Below are 24976 nucleotides of genomic sequence, written 5' to 3' on the forward strand. Positions count from 1 at the left end.
CACATTAAGAAGAAATGTACCGTTAAAAAATAATTTAAAATGCGTGTATCATATTCTAACTGCATCCTCTTAGGCTTACATGTTCAAAGTGCATTTTAGGGCACCTTATTAAACACCTCAGGAACCCCTGCAAATCTTTACTACCTGTCACGACCCACCAGTTGAGAATCCCTGATCTCGTTGATGAAAATATTAGCACTAGCACTGCGAGCTACAGTAGCTATGTGGCATTAAGGCAAAAGTGGTCCATGTTTGTTTACAGTAAAAGCCTTGTGGATAAATGATCCACCCCGCCCACCTCCCTCTCTGGCCATAATGTCTCTAATCATGGATGTCTTAATCAAGCTGGGGCAAAACATAAAGAATTGGCTGGCATCAGTTGGAAAGGGTTGGGAATGTGGCAGGAGGAGGGGCTCAGGGAATACTCTCTTTTAATACGAGCTGTCTGTGGGTGCCAGGACGGTGCCCTGCCCATATGCCACAACGCCCACCCGCCCACTGAAACACAAACAGGTGCGTGTGTGTGTGTATTGCTCGTCCGGCTCTGTCCTCACTTAGCCTGGGTAGCAGATGGTGAGGGGCAAGGCTTGAACCCACCACCCCACCCATCTCCACTCCAAGCCACCCCTTATTTCCCCACCCCACTGCTCTTTGTGTTGTTGAGGAGTGCTGAAAGGCGAACCCCAGTTCCCCCGCCCGCCCCATCTCAAACATACAGACACACGCATAAAAAAAATCCTTGGCTGGCTGCCATTGGCGGGACTCAGTCAGGTGTCCTAATGCTTCAGTTAGGGGAGGAAACGCCGCTTAATCTGCCCATCGCGTGCCACCGGCCGCGGCCTGGCCTCTTTTGTGTCTGGCACCCCTCTGATCGCCTCCTCCGCCCCCTTCATCTGTCTTTGCCCATTCCATCCCAACCCAGTTTCTCAACGCCTAAGACTGTGTTATTCTTTTTCTTCAACATCAGCCACGAGTGAACTCCACCCTTCCCTGTTTGTTGCTACCAGAAAATCCATTTATTTATTTTTTTTGTGTGTGTGTGAGAGTTAACAAACTGTTGGCCGAGGGGTCCATATTTGGTCTGCCACATCATTTTTCATGGCCCACTGAAGTACAGTACATAATGGTACGTTTATGTTTCTTGCTAAATACAGTCGGTTTGTTTCTTTTTGCAGGAAATGTATACAGAATATTTTCTTCACTCTTAACTGATATTACAAGTGGCTTTTTAAAAATAATGAATCCCTTTTGGGAATATCTTATGTATTGAAGTATCAGTCTGGTCAAGCGCTGGCTGCCGTGTGATGTTGGCAAGTCCGTTTGAGTAGGCATGAGCTGCGACCGACAGCGGCGGGTTTGCCGACGTACAGATTGGGACGGATATGCTGTCATGGGCAACAGCTTCATAGCTCGACACAAGTCGGCACAGTGGCTGTTTGTAAAGAAAGGCTGCCAAGCTTCACGCCCTGTCTGATAAGTGCTTTGTATTTCATACGTCACACCAGATGTTGTTGCTGAATTTCAGGATACTCTCTCGTACGGAAAATAAAAGTTTTAATTAGTTATTGTTGTGTTTTTTTTTTGTAATTTATTGATTTTGTGCAAGATTAAAAAGCTATATTTTCAAAACAACCATCCAGAAATTAAATACAGATACTGTATAACAGTCCACGGACTTTGAAATACAAGCATCACACTGCTTCTCAAATAAGATGCATCACAAACATCACGTCTTATACAAACCGAACATAGAGCAGTAGAGAATTGGACATTGTACATTTAAATGCAAAAATGTTCAACCAAATCTCCAAATCAAAGTATGCTAGCCGAAGGTTAACAATGTCAAATATAGACGCGGATGAAGCCTTCAAACAACTGTGACTTGAACACATTAGAGTAATAACACAAACAAAGCATCCAACATTACTCACAGGCACATATTCTCTCTGTCCTGTGCGAATGAACCATCGTTGGAGTTCCATTGGGGACCTTCTCTGCCTCCTCTTCTTGCTGGTAATTACCACTGCATCTTTTACAGTTTACCACAGTGCTGCTTCGCATGGTGCAACTTAGCGTGACACTACATTGAAGGCAAGCAACATTAATTTCGGACTTGCCTGTGAAAACCCATCAAGATCGCTTAAAAAAATCCATGAAAACTTGGGCTGCCAACAATGAAGTACGATAAAGCAGGGGCTCACTGTACAGGTATATCCTATGAATGACCTTCACATTTCATTAACGTAAATGTGTACATTTATCCCCCATGCATCTTGCGTATGTCATGCATCCATCACGCGCAGGGAGCGTAGTGTCTTATTTGCGCAAGGTGCGGCACTGATTAGGATGAATGATGCTTCTCGGGGGCACTTTACTACTGTTTGGTTGCGTAACCGGAGAGTAGGGGGTCATTAACATTTGACCCCTGTCGACCTTGGCTTTAATTGACCCCTGATTTGGTCAGCGCCTGAGAGCACACGTAGTGGTCCATAAGGTCAAAGGGCAAAGTGTCCTCAGCTGTGCTGTCATGGAAACGGCAGCGGTTGCTCCTGCTGATGGTCACTTTCAATCTTAGGACAGCGGCCACCCTGTTTTTGTTTTGTGTGTCCGGCCCTGTGGAAATATATAAGGTGGACAGAGGAAATGTTATTAGATAGGCTTTTGGAAAAATAACATCTATAACATTCAAACAGCTGTAGATCTTAAAATAGTACAAGACATTCATTAGGGCCTTTTAACATGACGTTTTCTTGGTGTTCATCAGCTGGCAGGCGCTACGCAAGCTTGCCCATTTTTGGCTGTAGTTGCTTTGCAGTCAACCGGGAAGTAGAATTGATACTTTTCCTTCTGGTCCTTTGTGAATGGGCCTTGTGACGTCACTGGGATGCTGCTCCACAGTTGAACATTTCTAACCTCTATGACAAAAGCCCACCTTGTGTCACGCGATATTGTTCCATTGCACAAACACCCTAAGTGCAGTGTGAAAAGGCCTTGATGGCAAATTATTCTGCATTTATGACTTTTTTTTTTTGCACATTTTTTATTCAAGCAGTTCATGTGACGTGTGCATGGTAGCTGAACACAAAGGGTGCGACTCATCCTGTCGATTATAAGGCATGTAAAGCATTATGAAGAATAAGGGCCTTGTTAGCATTAGGAATTTATTGTTGCACCCAAATAATTTGAGCGTTTTACGTGATATTTGTTAGTGAGGGTCTGTTGATCGCTAAGCCATTTGAAAGGTGCACTTTGTCTATCTTTATCTCTCAGAATAAGAGCGTAATACAGGAAACCCTATCTTTCCTTGAAGAGTGTTCTCACTAGATATCATTTGTGAGGGTATTCATTTGATTATTAGTGATTCTATTTCGAGGAGCAAGTACCAACATACAGTAAAAAAACGACACATGTAAACGGAGAGGAATTTTATTGTAAGAAATGGACGGCAACGAAGAAAACCACACATTTGCCTCGGTGATTTTGAACATACTTTGAGTCTGTCCTCAAGAGGTGTTAAAATCGACACAATGATGGATGTATGTCAGGTGGCTAAACCATGAAAATAAAACTACGTTGTTGCAGCAGGGCACCGAACCCCATCTTGCTAGTCCGCCAATTTGCCCCCCCCCCCTCTGATTTTCCTTTGCCACTTCCTGTTTGTGACTGTTGCAAAAGGGTTTACTCGCAATCAGCGCTGCGGTCGGGGAAGGAAAATCAATACTTTGAATGTAACATGTAGCGGCGGGTTATGGGAATGATTTATGCCGGGACAGGGATCGGGAGGGGGGTGATGTTGGCACTATGCGAGACCCTAGAGGAAGACCTAAAAGCCTTTGCTGCTGTTCATCTTGGCACAACTCTTCTCCTCCATTCCTCATCTCCCTATATCGGTTTTCTCTCCGCCACAACTGTCGCCTTTTTACCATCCCGCTCAATCACGATGGGACGTGCCGGAGTGGAGCAGGTTGTGGACCACCACCAGCCATAAAATGGCATATGCATCCCTCTCAGGATTAATGGGAGCGTGTTAATATGATCGTACAGTCAAGAGTGGAGGGAAGGAGTGGGTGGGGTTGGGGGGGGGGTGCATTTCGGGATTGAGAGGGAAGCATGAGGCGGGAAAGAATGTGAAAATGAAGGAGCATAGCAAAATGGTGTGTGTGTGTGTGTTTGCTTTATTGCAGTGGCCCCACCTACTCCTTCATCCCGTCGAGGAGGCAGTCCCAAGAAGAAGGAAGAGAGGAATAGGGGAGGGGTCGGATCCCCCATTGACACACATACAAACTCACTTCTTCCTGGCTCATACATGCACTCTGCTCCATGAGGGGAGCAGCGGCTGAGGAGGGAGCGAGAGAGAGAGAACACGCCAGCGTCTGCAGGTGTCCCACCCTCCAGCTCCTTTTCCTCCTCATGGATGCTTCATGACGGTACTATTCCCTTTTTTCTCTTGTATACTTTCTTCTACCCGTAAAGTTTTCCTCCTGCATTGTTGGATGTCCTCTCGTGATTCGCCTAATAGGTCAGCGTGTATGCGGTCATGGCGTGTGGATATGCCGGGTTCCCTCCATGCTTGTTTACTTTTTTTGTAACCTACATCTGCTTGTACTGTTAGATATATTTTTTTGTTTAACCTCTTGTATAGAAAACAGGTGGACAATCTATGGCTCATGGGCCACATGTGGCCCGCGGGAGTGTTTTATCTGGCCCGCCATGCGATTCGAAACGAATAAAAACCTCAGGAGCTGTGATGAAAATAAACCCCAAAAAATAAATAAATACACACAAAATTGCGATGGGTAACAGTTGGTTGCTATTAATACATTTCAATATTTTGTAAAAACTGAAATCCATCAAAGTGCTCTGGCTGTGTGTTTTATTTATCTTGTACTTGTTCCACATCCGCATTTTGCGGCGATTATAAAAGTGAGCAAGCGAAATTTCTCACAGTTGTTGTAGTTTGTTGTATGTCCAAATGGATTGGAAAGAGTGAGTGAGTCAGGACTTTGACTGCTGGAACGCAGTGGCTTGCCTCTAACGTGCCGTATTGGCGAGCACCCAATACGCCCTTTGGATTACAAATTGGACTCCGCGTGTCTCCCATGGACAATTCTGCTTGTTAGCTCATTCAGTATTTGTGATTTAGTTTTACTCTTTTAAACTATTAGTTACAATTTTTGCCTCAACTGGGCTGATGGTTTGGCCATTTCCCTCCATATTTTTGCACCCTAACTTCATTGAAAGTAGTGTCTCGGTCCAGCTGCTGTTTGGAAACCTCATCAAAAATAATCTACTGTATAAAAGGAGTAAGAGGAACAAGCTAAAACGTATTTCCATTCCAACAGCTTCACCATTACCTAAGATAAATTATCCCATCAAGAAGTACAATCAGAAATACAGTACATACATTCTTCAATTTCCATATGGACACCCAATTACAGATATTCTGCTCATCCTTTAAAACCAAAAAAAAAACCCTACCCCCATCCCAAATCACACACAAGCTTATATTGACCTGCTCATAGTATTATCCAGGGAGTGTGTGGCAGCACCGGGGTCACATCCCTCTTGGGTTCTGGATGGTCAGCCCCTCCGGACACGCTCTGGCCGGAGAGGCGGTCATCCTTCAACCTTGCACCTTTTTTCATTTTATTTATTTATTTATTTTTTACAGCAGAGGTCACACAGGTCAAAGGGTAATAAGTTTAACCCCCGGAGGCAGCAGGAGTCAGGGGTCACCAACAAGGCTGTAGCGAGGAGGTTTGCATCATCAATCAGTTGGCCTGCTGCTCATTTGCATGCGTTGCTAAGGACTGTTGGGCTGATACGATCGGACATATGGACCACAAAAAAATATATAAAAGGTTTCGTTGTTTGGTCCAACTTCGATGATAGTTGTTTTGGCTTCTTATAGCATCAAGACACGTGCAAATATGGAACCCAATATGGAGGTTGGAGTTTGTTTTTGCAGATCCTACAAGCCACACCTTTTTCAGCGACATGCGGCATGATTCCGCACCCCCAAAAAACCTGCCTGCATAATTTTGCCCCCCCCCCTTTATTTATTTATTTATTTTTTCACGAAACTTATCGTTTTATTGTGTTTAGACTTTTGGGGCGGGGGAACATTTTTCTTCTATTTTCGAGGTCCTTGTTCATTTTAAGCACATGGAAATGCTCAATATTGCCGCAATACTATCTTGAAACATACTTGTGCATCGATATATATTCAGTAGATAGAAAGATGAGAGAAACTGTCTCGCTCAGCAGCAATCTTAACGTAGTACAGTATATACACTTGTATTAATAATATAGGAATCAACAAAATCTCAACAAACTGATGCTGTACAAAGAGCAAGCAGTTTTATGGAGGACAGATGGATGCTTCATTCACAAAAAAACGGAAATGTCTGCGGGTCGTTTACGAGTCTTTTTTTCATTTTTCTTTCCAAATCAAAAATAAAATCATGTTGAGCCACAAAAAATCCGTATATTGTGATTAGGGGGTTGGGAATGAGTGTATGATTCGGAATTCGTATATCGTGGACCTCAATAGTTCTGACTGCAGTCGTTGTGGAAGAAGCTTTTTTTCCCCCACGGATAACAGCAAGTGAGATTTCAACTTTTTTTTTCTCCCATAAATGTTACATTTGCTTGGCTGTGCTGGCCTACCGCATGTTGAATTGGTCTTACCATCATGGCCTTACACTTAGTGAATTTCCCCCACCCCCACTATTATTATATATTTTTCTGAATGTGGCCCTTAGTCGAGGGTGGGGGGGGGGGAGACTTGGAACATCCTCAATCTAGATGGGTACTAAAAGACCTCACTAGAGATAAGTGTATACCCGCACTTGTGTTTCAGCATCAACAGAGCCTCCCCCCCCCCCCCCCCCACCCACACACACTTGGCCGACGTTACCTGAATGTCAGCATTATACTGGGCTGCTTGTGCCGAGGTGGCCTCAAGCCAGACAGTGAAGCCATGTCTTGGCATTTGATGATGACCAAGAAAAAAAAAACTATGGAAGCTTCAGAGGGGCCAAAAACTAGCGTTTCATGTTATCAACATGTAACCATGTATGTTTTTAATGCTTGTTCCTTGTGATTCGACAGTGTGTGCCATGGAGGGAAGCCAAAATGGAACGATGTAAGACTAAAGTTGCTCCCAGCAAACCGAGTGAGCGTGATTGTTTAAAAGGTAAGTTTCATCAGTGAATGTATTGTAGACTACATGCTATAAAATGGCCACTTTTATAGCATACACGTGTGCATTTCAGGTTGTGTTTTGGAAGGGCGGGGGGGGGGGGTTTGCGTTGCTTGGTCAGCGCTCACACAGACAGAGACCATCAATCAAAAAAAAACAAAAAATAAAAAGCACATTGTGCACACAATCCTTCCTTGAAGTGAAATTAAACAAATCTTAGCGTGTAAGCATTCGTTTTTTTTTGGGGGGGGGGGGGTGTCTTCATCGCAGCCCTGCATTGTTAGTCTTCATGTATTGGCGCTTCTTTAATTTGGTGAAAAAAATTTAGAAATATGCTTCAGTCGAAAAATAACATACTTGCGTTTGTCATCGAATAACAAAGTACTAGAAGAGCCACATAATAATGTACGTGTGAAAGGTGGTGTAGACCACCTTATGTACACTTTTTTTTGTCCGGGTAAAATTTGGCGCTTCTTAAGTAGTAAAATAATGACTAGCTCTAGTGTGATTAACAAAATTTTGTGTGTAAATTCATTTGCTTTATTGCTTTGCGGTATGCAGGGGAGATGTTTTCCAATCGGGAAGTTTTAGTATTTACCCAGAGGCAACCTTTTTTTTGGCCTCTAAACTATGGTCAGAGTAATTTTTATGATTTGAACGTTTCTTCTGTTTAATTTGTTTTTAGAATCGAATGGTGAGCCTCATTAAATGCTCCTGTGGGGCTGTATGTGGCCCACGGGCTGTAGTTTCCAACCCCCTTGCAAAATGAGTTATATACATTATAGAAAATCTACTTTCACGGGTGAGCTGGAGCCTATCGTAGCCAACTTTGGGCGACAAGCAGGGTACACCCTGGACGAGTCGCAAGCCACTAGCATGGCACGTTCATAGTCACACCGACCAGTGCTTTAGTCACAATTCAAACTTCAATGCATGTTTTGGGAATGTGAGCGGAAGAAGAAATCAAAATTTTAACTGCATTAGTATATCCTGTGGGTACAGCCCATCTGCTTTCGAGACATGCAAATCAAGACCTTGGATAAGGAAAAGCTGGCGTGTTGGTGTCACGCAATGTCGCGAGTGCGGCCGAGTAGAGGGCGTGTGACAAACGGCAGGTGTGTGCGCCTGCTATGTTGATAACGTGTCCCTGATCAATCACACGGTCAAGGTCTTCCCAGGTAGTTTGATCAGCTGAGAGGTTTACGTATAATCGTTAAAATCAGTAATATCAAGAGGAGCTGGATAAACGTCATGAAATATTTTTTTCGAGGAGGAACAAAAGCAGCGTGCACAGTGGATGTTCAAAGATAACTTCTCGTCACTGTGCAAGTCATGCCACACTGTCCTCACCAAACGTGGACCGTGCTCTTACTACCATTGTTTTTAATGTATTCGTTTATTTCCCCGTCCCAGAAACATTCGACATCCCAGATGTGTTACCCCAAGTGTTTTAGCTCAACTGCTTGTTTACAGGAGGCATCGAAGAAGGTATAGAAAATACTGGCAAATTGGTGACGTGAGGTTTTTGTCATTCCGTTTTAATCCAAATGGAACTATCCCCGCAAGCACAAGCATACTTGACAGTCTTATCAGTCAGTTTTAAGCAAGTTGCATATCGTCACGAAAACCTCCCATGTCCAAATTGGGTCAATTTGACAATATTTCATCAATCAACACTATCGGCTGTTCCCCACGTGGTTGTTATTTTCACAAATTGTTGACCAATCTGAAGTTGAAAATGGCTTGCTCTCTTTGATGATGTAATGGATCAAAACGTGTCGGGGGTGGGGGGGTCCGGGGTGGTTCCTGATCAGTGGTGATTTTGGAGTTGCGTTTATTCGCCCCTGCTAGTCATATGCAAGACTTAAAGTTATGCAAGAATGTGACCAACTCGGTTTCTTATTGTAGATTTTCCATCAACACACTTTATTAAAAATAAATAAAATAATAATAAATAAATAATAATAATAATACTTTTAGATTGGATTGCATAGAGGTGCAACATTTCCAGTAAATTTCTATAAAGTCTAACGGGAAATGCTCCCGGGAGATTTCCTGGGTGTGTTTTAACTCTTCCATTCTGTTAGAATTAACTGGGAATTGAGGCTAATTTAGTGGGAAGCTCTTCTTTTCAAGCATTTTGTTATATTGAACAATCGATTCTTTCATTGTAAGAACAAAAGCAGAAAGGATGCGTTAATTGTAGTCGCCCCTCGACCCAATCCAAAAATACTACCACAGTCCCATTCAAAAATGTCCTCTTAATTACTATGTAAAGTCTCCAACTTTGAAGCATTACAATATTTCGCAACTCTACTTTTATACTGTTTGTTAGTTTGTACCAATGTTAATTTCCAGTGTTGGGCAATGGAGTCGTATCAAAAGTGAACACGTGGCCTTGTCCTTTAATGGCGTTTGGCTGTTGTAATGTGCACACATGCTCTTTGTAAAGGTCATGCGTTAACTGCCTGTACCCAATAAAACGGCCATTGAGTGACCCTGTGAAACGGCACTAATTTAATGTTGAACTTTTTGCCAACAGACTGCATGCCATTCGGGGGGGGGCTATGTATGAAAAAAAAGGCTAATAGTAGCCGCCGTCTGCCCTCGGATGACGCAGAGGATTCCTTTTTAGCCTGCAGTCAACCACGTGCTCTGATGCTTTGACACAGAAGCAGTACATAAGGTGCGCTGCTTTGTTTGAGGTGAAAACCACATTAACAATCTTTATATTTGATCGCAATGGAATTAGGTTTGACAAATTATAGGAATTTTCAAAGGTGGGAACTTTCCATGGAGATGAGAGGGATTAGTAATTAAAAGCCAAAACAAAACACTTTTTGTTAAAACAGTCATTCGACTTGAGTAGTTAGTACATGATCAATATGATCTGGGATTAAAATCATACTGTCCCATTTTGTGGCTCTATGGTAATATGATATACCGGTACAAGAAACCACCACGCACAAGGAAAAACAACACCCAAAACCTAACCCTAATCATGGTGTGATTTAGAAGGTGTTAATCAGTTGGCACATACTTGCAGGCATGCCCCCGCAGAGTTTGCATGTTCTCCCCGTGCCTGCGTGGGTTTTCTCTGGGTACTCCGGTTTCCTCCCACATTCCAAAAACATGCGTGGCAGGTTAATGGAACACTCTAAATTGTCCCACTCCTGATAGTAAATCTGGAGTGATACAAATGTCGCAAATCAGTTCGTGGAGATACCAATTGTTTTTCGCCAGTGTGCACCTCCTCAAGAAAATCAAATGGCGAGCCGTCGTCATGGGGTCACCCTCGATGTAGTGACATTGACGAGCTAAAGCACGGGTATTTCAACTCATTTTTATTGCAGGTCAAATTGTAGCTATGGTTTCTCTGAGGCGAATCATTTAAATGTATATTCACCTCATCACATTAAGTCACGCACGATCGCCTCTGCATGACATTGTTTTTAGCAAAAAGTTAAATTTAAAAATAGAGGTAAAGGGTGGCAAGCAAATGTTTAGCATGTCACTATTTCGGTTTATGTGAAGATGGGATTTGGTGGGCAGGGAGGTAAAGTAACATCTGTAAATTGAACAAAAAATGCAATTTTTGGCTGAAAATATTGACAACAAATGAACATCATGGCTCACCTATATTCTGGGTTTGGTCACTTGATGTTTGTATTGCGAGCCAGAGGAGACTTGCAGAATTCCAGTTGACAGCAGATGGGGTACAAGAAGAAAAATGACATGAGATTGATGAAAATGGTTGAATTCATCTGCTTAATTTTTATTCAATTCAATAATAATCTGAATATCATTTAGATTGTGAGCGTCACATTGAATGTATATTTTTTTGCCTTGTGAAGCAAAACTATTCAGTGATTCTCGGTCTGGTGGGCTCCCTCTAGTGGTATGCAAAAGAATCACTGCTTCTGTATGGACTGTATTTAACTTTTAAAGTTCAATACATAGGCATTTAATTTTCAAGAACAAACGTATACAGTATTTAGGTACATCGTTTTTAATATTTGCTTGCAATACATCTTAAATCAATTAAAATATATTTTTAAAGTGTAACCACTGTTAGTTCAGTCCTTGCAATTGTACTTTTCGGAATAGAACGACTGTCTTGTTTTGGATGAGTCCTTCCTGAGTTTTACTCAAAACAATCTATTATCAAAATCTGAGAAATTTATACTTTTACAGTAGTCCCCGCACCCCCAACAACGAGTTGTGTATGAAAAGGCAATAAAGTTTCAATTGTGGATACCAGTACTGTACTTAATACGACCCTCTGAGGAAACCATAACTACAATGTGGCCTGGGATGAAAATTAGTTTGACAAACCTAGTGTACAGCATTCTCACATGAGCTCTGATGAGCTTTTCCCATCTGAATCTCACCCCTCAAGTCTGAAACTGGACCGTCAACAAACGGTACAATACGGTTCCACGGCAGGAGGCCCCTTCCAGACGAGTTTCATAATTTGGGCTGCTCCTGCCATTGTATCGGACTTTCTTTGATAACTTTACATCCAGCTGATACAATGCGTCAGTCTTTTTGTTCGGGCCCAAGACAATTGCTTGTGCAGCGGAGATCCTCAGGGCCTTAATGAAGTGTTAAAGCGCACACATTGCCGACAGGGCACCGGGGTCGTTTTATTTCTCTTAACGTCTGCTGACAGCTAACGGAATGGACACCCGCTTTTGAATGAAGCCGAAGACTAAAGTTCACAGGATGATATCATTATGGCATTGTTCGGACCAATGTACACGCTGAGGTCAGCAAAGCGTAAATGAACTCGGTCAAGACTGAATTGCCAAATATCCGTTGAGTCGCAGTGAGAGACTAACTGAAGGAGACAATAGATGTGAGTGGCTCATCCATAACGAGTTACAGGAACACAAGAAGCCATACTTGGATGAACCCTCTCAGCATGATGACAACCTTTTTTTTTTAAACAGTTTAGCTAGTTTAATGCAAATCTATAGAATAATGGCCAAAGTCGTTTCCAAACTTGGAATGTCCCCCCAAAATACCCCCATCAAATTCGACTTTACTATTACGCTAATGGTATAGCATTTAGGGCTACACGTAGTTTACCTAATTGCCAGAGTCGTTTATGAGTGTTTTCGAAAAACAAGAAAACACACCAAATTCAACAAACAATTCAGCTGCTTCCATTCACCCTTTTGCGGATTACTATGAACCAAAAATCCACAGAGGGGAAAAAAATAAAACACAAAAGTGTACTGGCATTTTTTATTTATATCATTAAGCTAATCGAGTAAGATCAAACCTTTTTATTCTTTCTTTTAAAAAAAAATTATCTGACTTCGACGGCTATGCTATTGGGCTAACGACATAGCATAACCGGGCCACACATCGTTAACCTAATCGTTTAATTGCCCAAGTCATTCCTGAAAAACAAGGAATATAAACACAACAAATTCAACGAACAGTGCAGTTGCCTCGAAGAAAGGGTCGCGTTGCCTTGATTCAACCTTTTGTGGATTACTGCGACCTGGATGAGCAAGAAACTACACCAGCTTAAAGCAAAAACAACTCAAACTACAAATAATACTTAATATGACTATGAACACCACTACTACAACTCATGCTCTTACTACTACAAATACCATTGCTGCAAGTACTACTATGTCTAATTTGCTAAACTGTTTTGAGAAGACAGTATTTTTTTTTTTTTTGGTGGGGGGGGTGGTGGTTTTGGGACAGATGGCATTTAGCTCTAGCTGTGCCGAGCTCAGTGGGACCCAAAGCTTAAGAGGTTAGGCCTGTCAAAACCACTCTGTTCATTTAGCGCCTAACAAAGTGGGGACTGTCAGCCTGTTCCGTTTAATAAACTTAAGAATTTTCCTTTTTGTCGACATCCAAGCAACATTTTTTTCACAACCCGGTGACCCCGACAATATCCTTGAATGCATGGAAGTTTTCAAAATGAACGCAGGTTGTTGGCGGATCCTAAAAAGTACAAATTGAAGGCCTTTAAATGTCACTTAATACTTAAATCTGCAGTTCAAATGTCTTAAAAATGCCACACACACACAAATGTTATTTACAAGTGAAGAATTTGTAATTGGTCTGCCGTCATGGTCAGAATATTTCAGATGTGCATACAATTTTATCTCATAATTTCTTCAACTACTTGGTCTTTATTAATTTTAGCCTACTCCGTGATTAATGAAGTGGCCTTAAAAAAGGTCATTAAGTCTTGAATCGGACTTCGTTTCTCCTGCAGGTTGTGGTTGTATCGAAAAATGACCGAGGAATACATAAATATTATGGTTACATATCACCACAAGAGGGCGACATATTGCAGTACCTAGTTCTTCTCCAGTGTCCCAAACAGTGTCCAGCGAGATCCTTTACTCTCCTGTTTTAGGGCACAAATGTTAAACAAATGTTCATCTCGTCCTCTTTTCTCAAACTGTTTCAGTGCTGGCAGTGGGTCAAAGGTTGGAGGCAGGCGAGTGGTGACCTCACAGAGAGGCCAGAGTGACATCTGACCCCTAACTGGGCGTGCGGTCCAACCCTGGAGGATACAGCTCAACAATAGCCAGGCACGTGCCTCTGCCTGGTCACCATGGTAACAAAGGACCTTTTGGCATGAGAGGGCGAAAGAGGGTGTGGGGTGGGGTGTATCGGTCGTAGCTGTCCCTTCATTGTGATCGGTGTTAACCATCTGCTGCCAATTGACGTGGATGCGTAGGACACATCCTCGCCACCATTGAAGTGTCTGACTGGGTAATCTCTGCAGGCAACTGTGAAGGTGCTTTTTATTCTCACAATCACCTGGAGAGATTCTGCAGTTTGTCTCACAATTGTGGCTTGATCGTCATCCTCACTCTGTCGAGATTGCACCGTGCAAAACCTTTAGCCAGCACGGGTTAATGGAGGATTATTAAACGCAGGCAGACAACAACAGAGTTGCTACAGAGCTGCACTGAATCAATGGGTGTCCTTTCTGAGATTTATTTTATTATCCAGTCAGATTCTAGCTTTTGTGTTGCAATGTCAATTTAATCTACCTAAGACCTCCACAATCAGTAGTGCTGCTGATGTGATTTAGACTATATTCGGAAAACAAGCAAGGATCTGCATACATTAAAGGGACCATTATCATGCTCAACTCAGCCATTTCTGAGTATTCGTGTTCATTCCTCCTCTCTATGCAACAGCTCCAAGATCCAAGAAACCCACGGGGTCCTCACTGTTAAATGTCACAAGGTGAGGAGCCACCCGGTGCCACGCCCACTTTCTCAAAGCAGCCACCGGTTAAACACGTTCATTTTTACACCAAAGTTGGTGAAAAGTGGCCCCTTTCACACAGTGGGTCCCATTCGCTGTTGTGCCTAAAGTAATATGTAATTCGATATCATATGCCAATAGTTAACTGTGGGATGCCTCATATAGCATGATGTGGACCCTTTAATGCCTCCCCTCAAATGGAGTTGTTTAACTTAACATCCAACTACATCTATGATAACTCACGAGACGAAAGTATATTCATTGTGTTATTAACTGCTATATCAGCCTTCATTGAAGAGAGACAAATGCTGCTTTTAATGTCACCGAAAACATTTCTTTTATAAAATGAAGTAAACTCATTGAAGAGACTTCTCATTGTGCTAGCATGTGTACAACGGTTTGACCACCTCAGATTTTCATTACTCTTACATGATGGTGACTTGCGTGATTGCAAACAGGACACCAAAGGCACTTTATAGTGACATTTATCATTCGCATTAGCATAGCTAAAATCGTTCAAACAAAGGACGCAAGATGGCCCCAAATGGCCCGTTCAGAGCCCAGAGGGTAAAACAGGGCTGCATTTTTCCCTCCTCAAGGCTCCTGCTTCTCCCGTTCCCCCTTTTGCCTCCTCTTGTGTTATCCCCACTGTCTCGTTGCGCCCCCGTCCACATCTATTCTGCCGTGTTTTGGTGAAATCTCAGCTGGCAACTGTGAGTCGTTCACTTGCTCCTCTCACAATGGCCTCTGGGATTATGCTAAACGCGGTGCCTCAGCCCCTGGCTCTCCCGTGCCCATCGACCGACATCAACTACGCCCTTTTTGGGAGGGCGCGCGGCAAGGAGGCCGCGCGCCTTCAATGAAGATGTCACTGCGATTACACAAGAGCCTCTCACCCGGGACCCGTCTGCGCTTCCTCGCCACCCTCCTTCTGCACTTTTTGGTTTTAAAAAAAACAACAAAAAAATCTTTTTGAAGCACAGCCTCCTTTCATAATGGATGCCTCTTCTCGGATTTGCATGCACTCACTTTCCAGATGCTTGCGCTGCCATCTTTACTTACAGTGATGTGTACTGTACACTCGGCCACATTTTCCCATGTCCATTAAAGCGCCCAATAATTGCCATACCATAGTAATAAGAGGTGGTCAGAGGAGCCAAACGTTATACTGAAGTCAGAGTACTGGTGCTTTAAAATAGCGGTTCTCAAAATATGGAAGTCCCAAATTGGGTTTGTGTTAAATATGACACATTGATATTTATTTTTGACTTAGCAAGCCAGAATTGGGCCAACATTTGGGCCTCACACCACCAGTTGAGAACAGTGCTTCATTTTCCTCTCCTGCACCGCTGATGATGATGGGATGAAAGAAGAGCGTTCTGATGCGGATGATACTGCATCAGGAACTGATTGGCCCACTCTCCAAATGCCAACAGTACCTGATGCATTGCCTTCAGCATCGAAAGAAACGTCGCTAGCACCCGCTTACGGACCACCTATAACTTGACAGTTCAGCTGGGTGACCCAGGAACTTGGGAGTTGGCGCTTCGTTGAGACCAAAGTAGTGCTTTGAGATAAGAGTTTAACCGAATGAAAGTGCCATAAATCCATTCTAGCCTCTCAAAAAAATGTACCACTGTAATGTGGGATTTGAAGTTTGAAACTTGAAGTTTAATACTTGAGACATATTAATGACTTTGTTGGACTTCTGAAACACTACCAATCATTCATTTGTAATCATCGCGGAGGTGATTGTATCTACTTTTGTCCGTGTACTGCCAACTCAAATAAACATTTAAGCAAGAGCCTGTTTTTTTGGGTCTCTCTCTCTCTCTCTCTCTCTCTCTCTCTCTCTCTCTCTCGCCCCCCCCACTTTGACAAGCAGGAAGTGACGTCATCACAGCAGATGTTCCTCAAGTAAACATCCCCAAAGCTGCTGACGCATCATTGGCTTTGACCACCTGCTGACCATAGCATGCCTCTCACGGGAGAAGGTCGGCATTTGCAAGACACAAGCCCCCTCCAAAGATGATTGAGGAATATTAAAAAGGTCAATCAATCATTATTTCTATAAAATAGAATGAGTGCCAGAGTGCAAAGATTTGATATTGCGGCAGTGACAGTTTTGCTTAATCAAATGTTAACATACTGGAAGGCAATCACTGATTAATTCTTTCCATGTAAGCACTCTGCTATGTGCTGTTGTAACATTAGAGGATGAATGTGTGTGATTGCTACTGTTATATTCTTTCACTCAAATAATCTGTGTAGTTCTGTGAGGGACTCATGTTTCCGTATTTAAAAATAACAAAAATCTATTAATTTTTGGTGTTATTATACCTGAGCTTTATTGGCTTTTTCAATGACAGATCTAAATAAATTGTTGAATTTATATTTGAGGTTTGAATGGGGAGTTGGGGGGAGACTTTAGCTTAGGAAAAGTGAAGAATTTCATTTTCAATTAACACTTTTTTTAGGTAATTTTGTATAACCTAATTTTAAAAGTATTATGAAAATTTTTGTCAATGACCAATTATTTGAATTAATTTAGGTCATTATTGATGAATGAACCCATTGAACAAACAAACAAAAAAGAGTGTTTAGGTTTATTTACTTTAACAATTCTTAAAATGTTACTTTTTTCTGACAAAAAAATCTTTAAAACAGACTTTCATTTTTTTCATTAAATAAAATTAAACTAATTGAAAAGTCAGGGTGACATGATTTGCTGTTTTTTAAATAGCCCCCCCCCAAAAAAAAACGGTTTTTTTATGACGCATAAAAAGGTCAAAAGGCGTTTCATGTATGCAGTAACACATCGTATCGCTAGAGGACGCCGTCACAGCCTTTTCCTGGAGCGTTGCTTACATTTGTACGGTTAAAGATTATTTTCAATTTATTGTACCGTATTTGTAATCATTTAAAACAAGTATTGAAAACATGAACCTATGAATTTCACCTTCCAAGGACTAGCAAATCTTTTAAAAAGTGATAAGCCTGTTATGATTAATGATGAATTTCACGTCTGCAGTACCACCAGAAGTCGATAGAGGTCGCCGTTGCAGCCTGTTTCGTGTGCTTCGGTTACAGCCCGGTGAGCGAGCTGTAACCAACCTGGCCGGCACACCGCCCCCCGCCTCCCGCCCCCTGCATGTCATCCTCTCACCCCAGTCGTGTTCATCCCAAATGCTGCTCTACCCGCTCACTAGCCACGCAGAACTACACTTAACATCTCCACCGTGTCGGACCTTCCTATTGGCATCCACTTGCGTGAGCTCCCCAGGTAAGCTATCGTCCGATTTTTTTATTTTTCAACCCAGGCAAGTTCTACCAACTCGTGCGTATTTCCGCAAGGTTTTGACGCTGCAATCCTTCGTTTTTCGTGGTCACATACCCCCAGGCTCCAGCATCAACATGATATTACAGGAGATGTCAAGACTGGTTGAAGACGTCATCGTACATGCTATTAAAACTTGACTTCTCTCTCTCTCTTTGTGTCAGCCCACAGTGACCGTCAACATGTTGTGGATCTGCATGGGTCTCCTCGCTGCTCTTTTCTCCTGTGCCCTCCCCCAGGAGGCTCAGGAACCAATCTCTTACTCGGTAAGTAAGCAAAGAATAAAGAAAAATTTAATAAGCATGAAAGAAATTGTCATATGGATGGCAGAAAATGAATAACCATCTTATAGGTTTTAAAAAGATTGCAGAAAATAACATCATAAGTACCTTGAATCACAAGTTGAATTTGTTTGGGGACCAAGGCCGTAACTTAGTTAAATTAAGTTGAAACAACACTGAGTTCAAATATACAAAAGTTACAAATTAAAACATATTTAATGATCCAATGTAAATGCATTGCACATAGAAGTAAAAAAAAAAACCCCTGAATAAAAAGAAAATCTGATTTTAAATATTAAGTTAAATACAACTGATCTGTACCTAGATGGTAATTTTTCACATACCACTCCCACCCATTCCATAAATCTGTTCTAGAAACAAAATAAAACACAATAATAATAGGTGAGTGTGATGTAAAGAAATCAATTACCGGTACTTTTCAATAGTCTAATTACTGCATATGGGAACAGGTCAAAAGTCACCTCAACAACAGTGCCCTTGAGCTGTGCGCCTTTGAGGGGCGTGGTCAAGTGAGTGACATAGAGGGCATTGAAGTACGCTCATTTTTAATCTTGCAGTTGCCATATAATGCTCATATGTAAAAAAAATTAAAAAAAAAAAAAAAAACCAAAGTAATCCTAAACCAAAAACAAATCATATTCCAAAAAATAACAACCAACAAATCTGCTGTTTAAACTAATTAGAACAGACTGAATTAAAAAATATATATAGAATGACAACAATTAACATGACTGTGTTTCCTTCACAGTGCACTGAAGGTTACGAGTATGACAGTGTTAGTGAGCAGTGCAAAGGTAAGACTGGTCGACAAAATATTATTTTAATCTTCACAGTATTTTATTTGATTTTTTCAGAGACAGGTTAAATAATAATCAAGTTCTTGGAGAGTTATGTAAGATCAAAACACGGCATGTACCATTTGGTAATTGCGCTTCTGCTAAACCACACCGCCAAAATATAGTCTGGCCAATCACAACAAAGCACAGGGTCTGGCACGTTCCTCTTCGCTCAATTTAATTGTAGAGTTTACCATTTTCCATGCGTTATGTGTTATGCTTTGGATCATGCTTTTCTAACTTCTTAACTCATTCACTACCAGCCAATTCTGGACCAAGTCTGAAAAGATGTATAAAAACGTCTTTGGGAGTGAATGAGTTAATAGTAATTGCCATATTTTGGTAAAACATCTGAAGTGAAACCTGAAGATCTACACTTTGGTAATATATGGTTGATTTGGTATGCTTTGGATCATGGTTTCGAAATGGCTGTAATTACTCTACATTTCAGTTGTAGAAATATGATGTGGTATGCCTTGGATTGTGCTTCCAAACTGGAAGTAATTTCCATATGTTAAATGAAACATTTTGTGGAAACTCTTAGATGACTGAAGTGTAGACTTCAGTACTAGACCCATGATGTGGTATGCTTTGGATCACAGCTTCAAAATGGCTGGAATTACTTCATGGTAAATCCGTATATTATCGTGTAATCTCTTAAATACATTACTGCCACACATGCCTGTGCAATGTTTGTTACATGATGTGGTATGCTTTGGATCTTGGTGAAAAAAAGTGGCTGTAACTCTTGAAAGCTAAATGATATAGTTTTATGAAACATCTTAAACGAAAGCTTAGAGTCCATCTAATCATATTACTAAAGTCATTCAATTGTAACGAACAGTCCGGCGCACTTACCGCCCTTTTGTCTTCTTCATTTAGACATAGACGAGTGCGCCTTGCTAGATGACGCCTGCAAAGGAGGCATGCTGTGCATCAACAACTACGGCGGCTACCTGTGCCTTCCCAAGAATGCCCGCATCTTCATCACCAAGGAGGGTGAGGAGGTGCCCCCTCAAGAGCCCACCGCAGCACCCAGTCAGCAACAGCTCCTTCGGTTGTTTCCCGGGAGGGTCGCTCACACCGGTCTGACGACGGTCCGCTGCTCCGCTGGCTTCATGGCCGACAACCAGAACATCTGCAGAGGTAAGAGCATGTTTCTGGAAATGCAAAATTAAGTGTTGTGGTCAGGCAGTCAGCAGGAGCGTAGACTAGTTCCCTTATCCCTATTATCTTCTATTTTCCTAATTTAAGACATAGATACTCCCGAAGGACTTGATAGTTATCTTACTGGCATAGATAGTTAAACAAAAATATAGTACATCATTTGTATGTATAAATAAATGCATTTGAGACCAGTTAGATGAGTGTTTGGGCTGTATTGTGTAAATTGTCATAATTCTGCAAAATTCATCACTTGCAAGCACATTTTCATTTATAGGTGTTTGACAAAATACTCATTTGTTTCCCTTGACATGTGATGGATGGGCATGCACTCCAAAGATCCAACTATTTGTATAAAAGTCATAAAAAAATGCAATTCTCCATATGATGTCCCCTTTGATCTTTGGGCTTTGACACGATGCACCCATTCGTGTGGATGAGCTTGATAGTCGGACATTGTTGCGAAAGTGCTTGGCTGTCCATCTTGAAAGTGTTCTTTCTTTTTAGTTTGACTGTATACAGCGGTGGTTATTTTAAAGCGCTCTATAAATACACTTCAGTTGAGTAAAACAAGGTCATAGCTTATCCTTTCGGCCACGACCTTAATATTAACGCAAAAACATTGGGAAATGCCATACGTCCGGGCAAATTGTTAGCATCTGCGTGGCTGTGTTCTTACCCTTTCAAGCAATTTTAACACAAGCATGGCAGCAGCACATGTAGAGAGACAATACAACAGTACTCAGTGATATATTCTTTATCCTCTGTGCAGAACGACTCATTTTACTGCCGGAGAATTGTGACATCTCTGCTGTCTCCAAGTATGTCCGTATTTCTGTATTACACTGCCCCCCCCTAACCCCCCAAGAGACCACGGTGTGTTCACCATAATGAGTAGAACAATTTATTATAGGGTGATATTTTCTTCATTAAAAAAAAAAACACACACACACATACTAGTATGTGTTAGTAAGTCATTAAAATGTCCATTTTCCATTCTACGTCCCCTTTAAACATTGCACTCTTTGATCGAATTGACTGGTAGCCAAGGTGGCTTACAGCATCTCGCTTGCCAATTGGAATCCTCCATTACCGACATCTGCGTAGCACCTCCGTACTCGACACGCTTCAAAAATATTTGGCCTGAAGGGGCTCCTTATCTCCCAAAATATCATCAGTATGCCTCTGTTGCACTTGGCCAAATACAGCAGGAGCGTGGGCCGCTGGTGGATAATTACTTGTTAATGACTTGAGCGCTCCAGAGGTGAAGTGTTCATCCATCTGCTTGACACATGCACGCGTGCGCGCCAGATGTGTTGCAAGCTTGTGTGATGTCACGTTTTATGGAACTTGTGGCATGATGTTTTTGGCATCTCCTCAGAAAGCAAACGAACGTGTTGAGCTCCCTGACTCTGAAGGGGGGATCAAACTCAATGACCATTCTGGTTCTAAATATCGTGGAACTGCCAAAGTCTCTAATATTTGTGGCAATTTCTCCCAAGAAAATGGGTTCATTGAAATGGATTTCTTCTTCTTCTTTTTCTTTTTTTTAATCGTTTTTACTCATTTTGGGTATTTTGTTCAAGGTGGACGGAATTATGAACAGTTCCACGTGAGGCAAGGCAAGGCAAAGCAGCTTCATTGATATAGCACATTTCATTCACAGGTCAACTCAATGTGCTTCGTATTTTTAATCGCATTGACAACCAAGAGTTCAAGGCAAAGTAAAGCAAAGTAAAGAAGTAAAAAGGAGCTTACTAAAATGTTTTTTTAAATTTTAAATATATAAGTCCTTCATGCTTCTGCTAGAACGCAAAAAACAGGAAAAGCCTACTAGAACAGATTAACCTTACTTGGGGTTAATCAAAGGCACTTTAAATGGTGGCGGTTGTGTGCCGGTTCCAATTTAACATGAGTTCGAATGAGATTGGTTCACGCTGCACACAGTCCCATCACCTGTCATAAAGGGTGTGCACACTTATGCAACCAAATTATATCAGTTCTTTGTTTTTACTTCCCCTTCCCCTCTAATAAATACAGTTTTTAGCTGATCAGGTTATCGGTGACCTTAACAATTTGTTATTTTGGTCTTTTTTTTTGTAGCATTTGAGCAAGGGCGTGTAGACTTCAGCAACTCATTGAAAAACAGATTGATTTTACCAAAATAAATACATTGATTACCTTAATAACTGCAGCAGGCATGTGGCTGCCGGTGTAAAAACTAAAGTAACAGATTTTTTTTGTTAATTTTTTTTTAAACAATTTTTTTACACCTAAAGCAACGATCCGTGTGATGGCATTCCTCAGGTGTGTATTTTTTGTGAATCGTAAGCTTTTATTGGGGCGTGCATGGCAGCACTCACTGCTGTTGAGTCAAAGCAGGAGTGCAACGTCAGGCCGGGCAGAAGAGAACCCCCCCCCCCCCCAAAAAAAACCCCGAAGGAAACATGAAAGTGTGGTAGCAAAGCGCCCAACCGCAGAAAGGCTCGTAATAACGTCACAGCTTTTACGGGCCGCCTCACTTGTTTTCCGGTGACTCCATGTAGTGTGTGTGTGTGTGTGTGTGCGTGCGTGCGTGCGTCTGTGTGGCAAGTAAACCCGAGAAATCAGCGAAACACTCGGCGGGGAAAAGGACACGGCCAATTTTCCACATGTTGGACTGCCAAAGGAGTGTTTTGAACAGAAAAATGATGATATGACAAGAAAGAGCCGCGTTGGGAAGTACAAATACTTTATGAGGTATCCGTGCTTTACTTGAGTCTTCATTATTTTGCTATTACTCCCCACATGTGAACACAAATGTCTGTACTTTCTACTCCTTACTTTGTCAAAATAGGTTTGATATACAGTATGTCACAGTGTTGTAAGCCGTGAAGCAACCGACAGTTGAACAAAAACTGTGGAGCAACACTCTCCTAGACAGACAATATGATACTCAAAAGGGTATGTAGTCTTTATCCTCTGCAAAGATCTACTAATTTGACTGCATAGCTGAAACCGTCATGCAAATTCGTATTGTGCATTATACTGCGCCCAGGTGGCCATCAGAAGGAGCAGCGCAACGCCTGTGTAATTGTAGCCCAAAAGGGGGCAAAAAACTTTCTTTACGTTCTATTTTAATTATGCCATTACGATATGGTTTTGTCAAGTAAAATGTTGTAGAGTGCTTTTCTTGAAAGTCGTAGGCTCCTCTTCTGTCTCCTGGCTGGGCCTTTTCCCCTTACCAAAGAAACTTTCCAAAGACTGAGAAGCGCGCCTTGACCTGCGTCAAGAGTGACATACTGTAGACGGATGAAACGGAGAATCTGGTCATTTAAGAAAAAAAACAGATTCCAAAAATTAATATACCGCTGGATTAAACCACAGCAAGGCAACAATCGAATAGTAGACGGAGGTTGAACATTTTCAAAGAAGTCCGAAGAACTTGCTCAATGAGCATTGCTAGGTGCGCTTTTACCACCCGTTAGGCAACGGACAACTGCGGGGTGACACATGAAGACAGATAATGCGACACTACTCACAAGCATGTATTCATTATCCGCTATGATGAATGACCAAAATGTCTGCCTTTGATTGAGACAGTCATAGAAGTAGCTTCTTTATTTATGAACGATTAGCCTGCAGATATCTTTTGACAAGTATATGAAAAAAAAAAAAACAACAACCCTTTGTCCTTCATGTTGAACCCATTCGGTTTGTTGTTGTAGTGACACAAATTGGCAGCGACATTTTCAACAGCCACACAAGCTATAAAACTCAAGTGGGAGTGTGACAGCTTAATGATACTTGCATTTCCATGACCTCGCCCGCCCACTAAACACACACACACACACACACACACACACACACACGCACACACGCGCACACGCATGCGAGGGAAGATGGCCACAAGTGGCTGGCTGTAAGTTTTATTTGCGCTTCTTAAGTTTTATTTCCAGCATTGGTGAGATCACCCTCTCCCACAAATGAATGTTGTCCATCAAAAGTGGTCTAATAAGTCATTAGCACTGTTGACAAGCGGTTAGCGTGATTATTTTGGGACGCCTTCCAAGACCACCCTCAAAGGCGACTTGAAGTGGCCCATGACAATTTTTTTTTCCCCCCTTTTTACTTCGGAGTGCTGTTTTTCAGTCCGGCGGTATCTTCACTTAAAAGTGCATTTTCTTTTAAAAACTAATTTTAAAATTAAAAAGAGACACATTGGATGAATACCCTGTCAATTAATTTTACTGGGGATCTTTTTTTTTTTTTTTTTTTTTGCTGAATTCAGTTGGTTTTGGAACAAATTAAATACATAACGTACCACTCTATACTAAAATCCTGATCATTGATAACACTCATTCGAGCCACACCAATAAATCAACTGACAGCTAATTGAATGATCAAATTAATAGATAACTGTTTTATAATCCCTGAATTTTTTAGACATTGTAATTTTTTTTAATCGTTTTTTGGGAGCTAATTTTGTTTGCCTTTTTTCATGTCTTCCTCGGTTTTTGTTTCCACCTGTTCTCATCAGCCCTGATCCCTTACATCAACCAATCAGATCCCTGTTTTCTTTCCGTCTAAAATATTGGTGGTTATTTCTTATTTGCCTTTGTTTTGTTTTTGAGAAAAAAAACAAACAAAAAACCCCACTTTTTAAAAAAACACAGATCATGACACGAAGGCGAGGCATCATTGTATTTTTCATGGTCGAAATTAGACACTCACGCACTGCAGCGCGGGGCAAGAACAGACTTGCCCCTCCTGTTTACCCGTCTTCTTTTGCCGAGGTCACGCCGGCTACTTTAGCACCCACGCGCCTTGCGAACTTCACCGACATCCTCACCTGTTGTGATGGAAATATTTCCCAAGTGTTAGTGCCGCTAAGACA

General features: G+C 41.7%; 1 protein-coding gene across 4 annotated transcripts in view; it reads left to right on the forward strand.

Annotated features, from left to right (window-relative positions):
• Positions 1 to 24976, forward strand: part of efemp1 (EGF-like fibulin extracellular matrix protein 1) — a 42671-nt gene that overhangs the window by 3595 nt on the left and 14100 nt on the right. The window contains exons 2-10 of one of the 4 annotated variants that reach the window (XM_086121968.1): positions 4185 to 4427; positions 7114 to 7198; positions 13650 to 13799; positions 14392 to 14440; positions 16347 to 16511; positions 17493 to 17744; positions 17963 to 18064; positions 18849 to 18894; positions 19819 to 20082. In XM_086121968.1, the coding sequence (XP_085978094.1) occupies positions 17981 to 18064; positions 18849 to 18894; positions 19819 to 20082 (394 nt within the window). In that variant the 5' untranslated portion in view covers positions 4185 to 4427; positions 7114 to 7198; positions 13650 to 13799; ... (2 more) ...; positions 17493 to 17744; positions 17963 to 17980. Of the gene's footprint in view, positions 1 to 4184; positions 4428 to 7113; positions 7199 to 13649; positions 13800 to 13856; positions 14441 to 16346; positions 16512 to 17244; positions 17745 to 17962; positions 18065 to 18848; positions 18895 to 19818; positions 20083 to 24976 lie in introns of those variants that run through there. The other 3 variants (XM_086121969.1, XM_086121970.1, XM_086121971.1) reach the window with 3 other exon arrangements.

Source organism: Hippocampus guttulatus, chromosome 10, assembly GCF_054856545.1.
Source record: "Hippocampus guttulatus isolate MCC_2025c chromosome 10, RoL_Hgut_1.0, whole genome shotgun sequence".
Classification (NCBI taxonomy): domain Eukaryota; kingdom Metazoa; phylum Chordata; class Actinopteri; order Syngnathiformes; family Syngnathidae; genus Hippocampus; species Hippocampus guttulatus.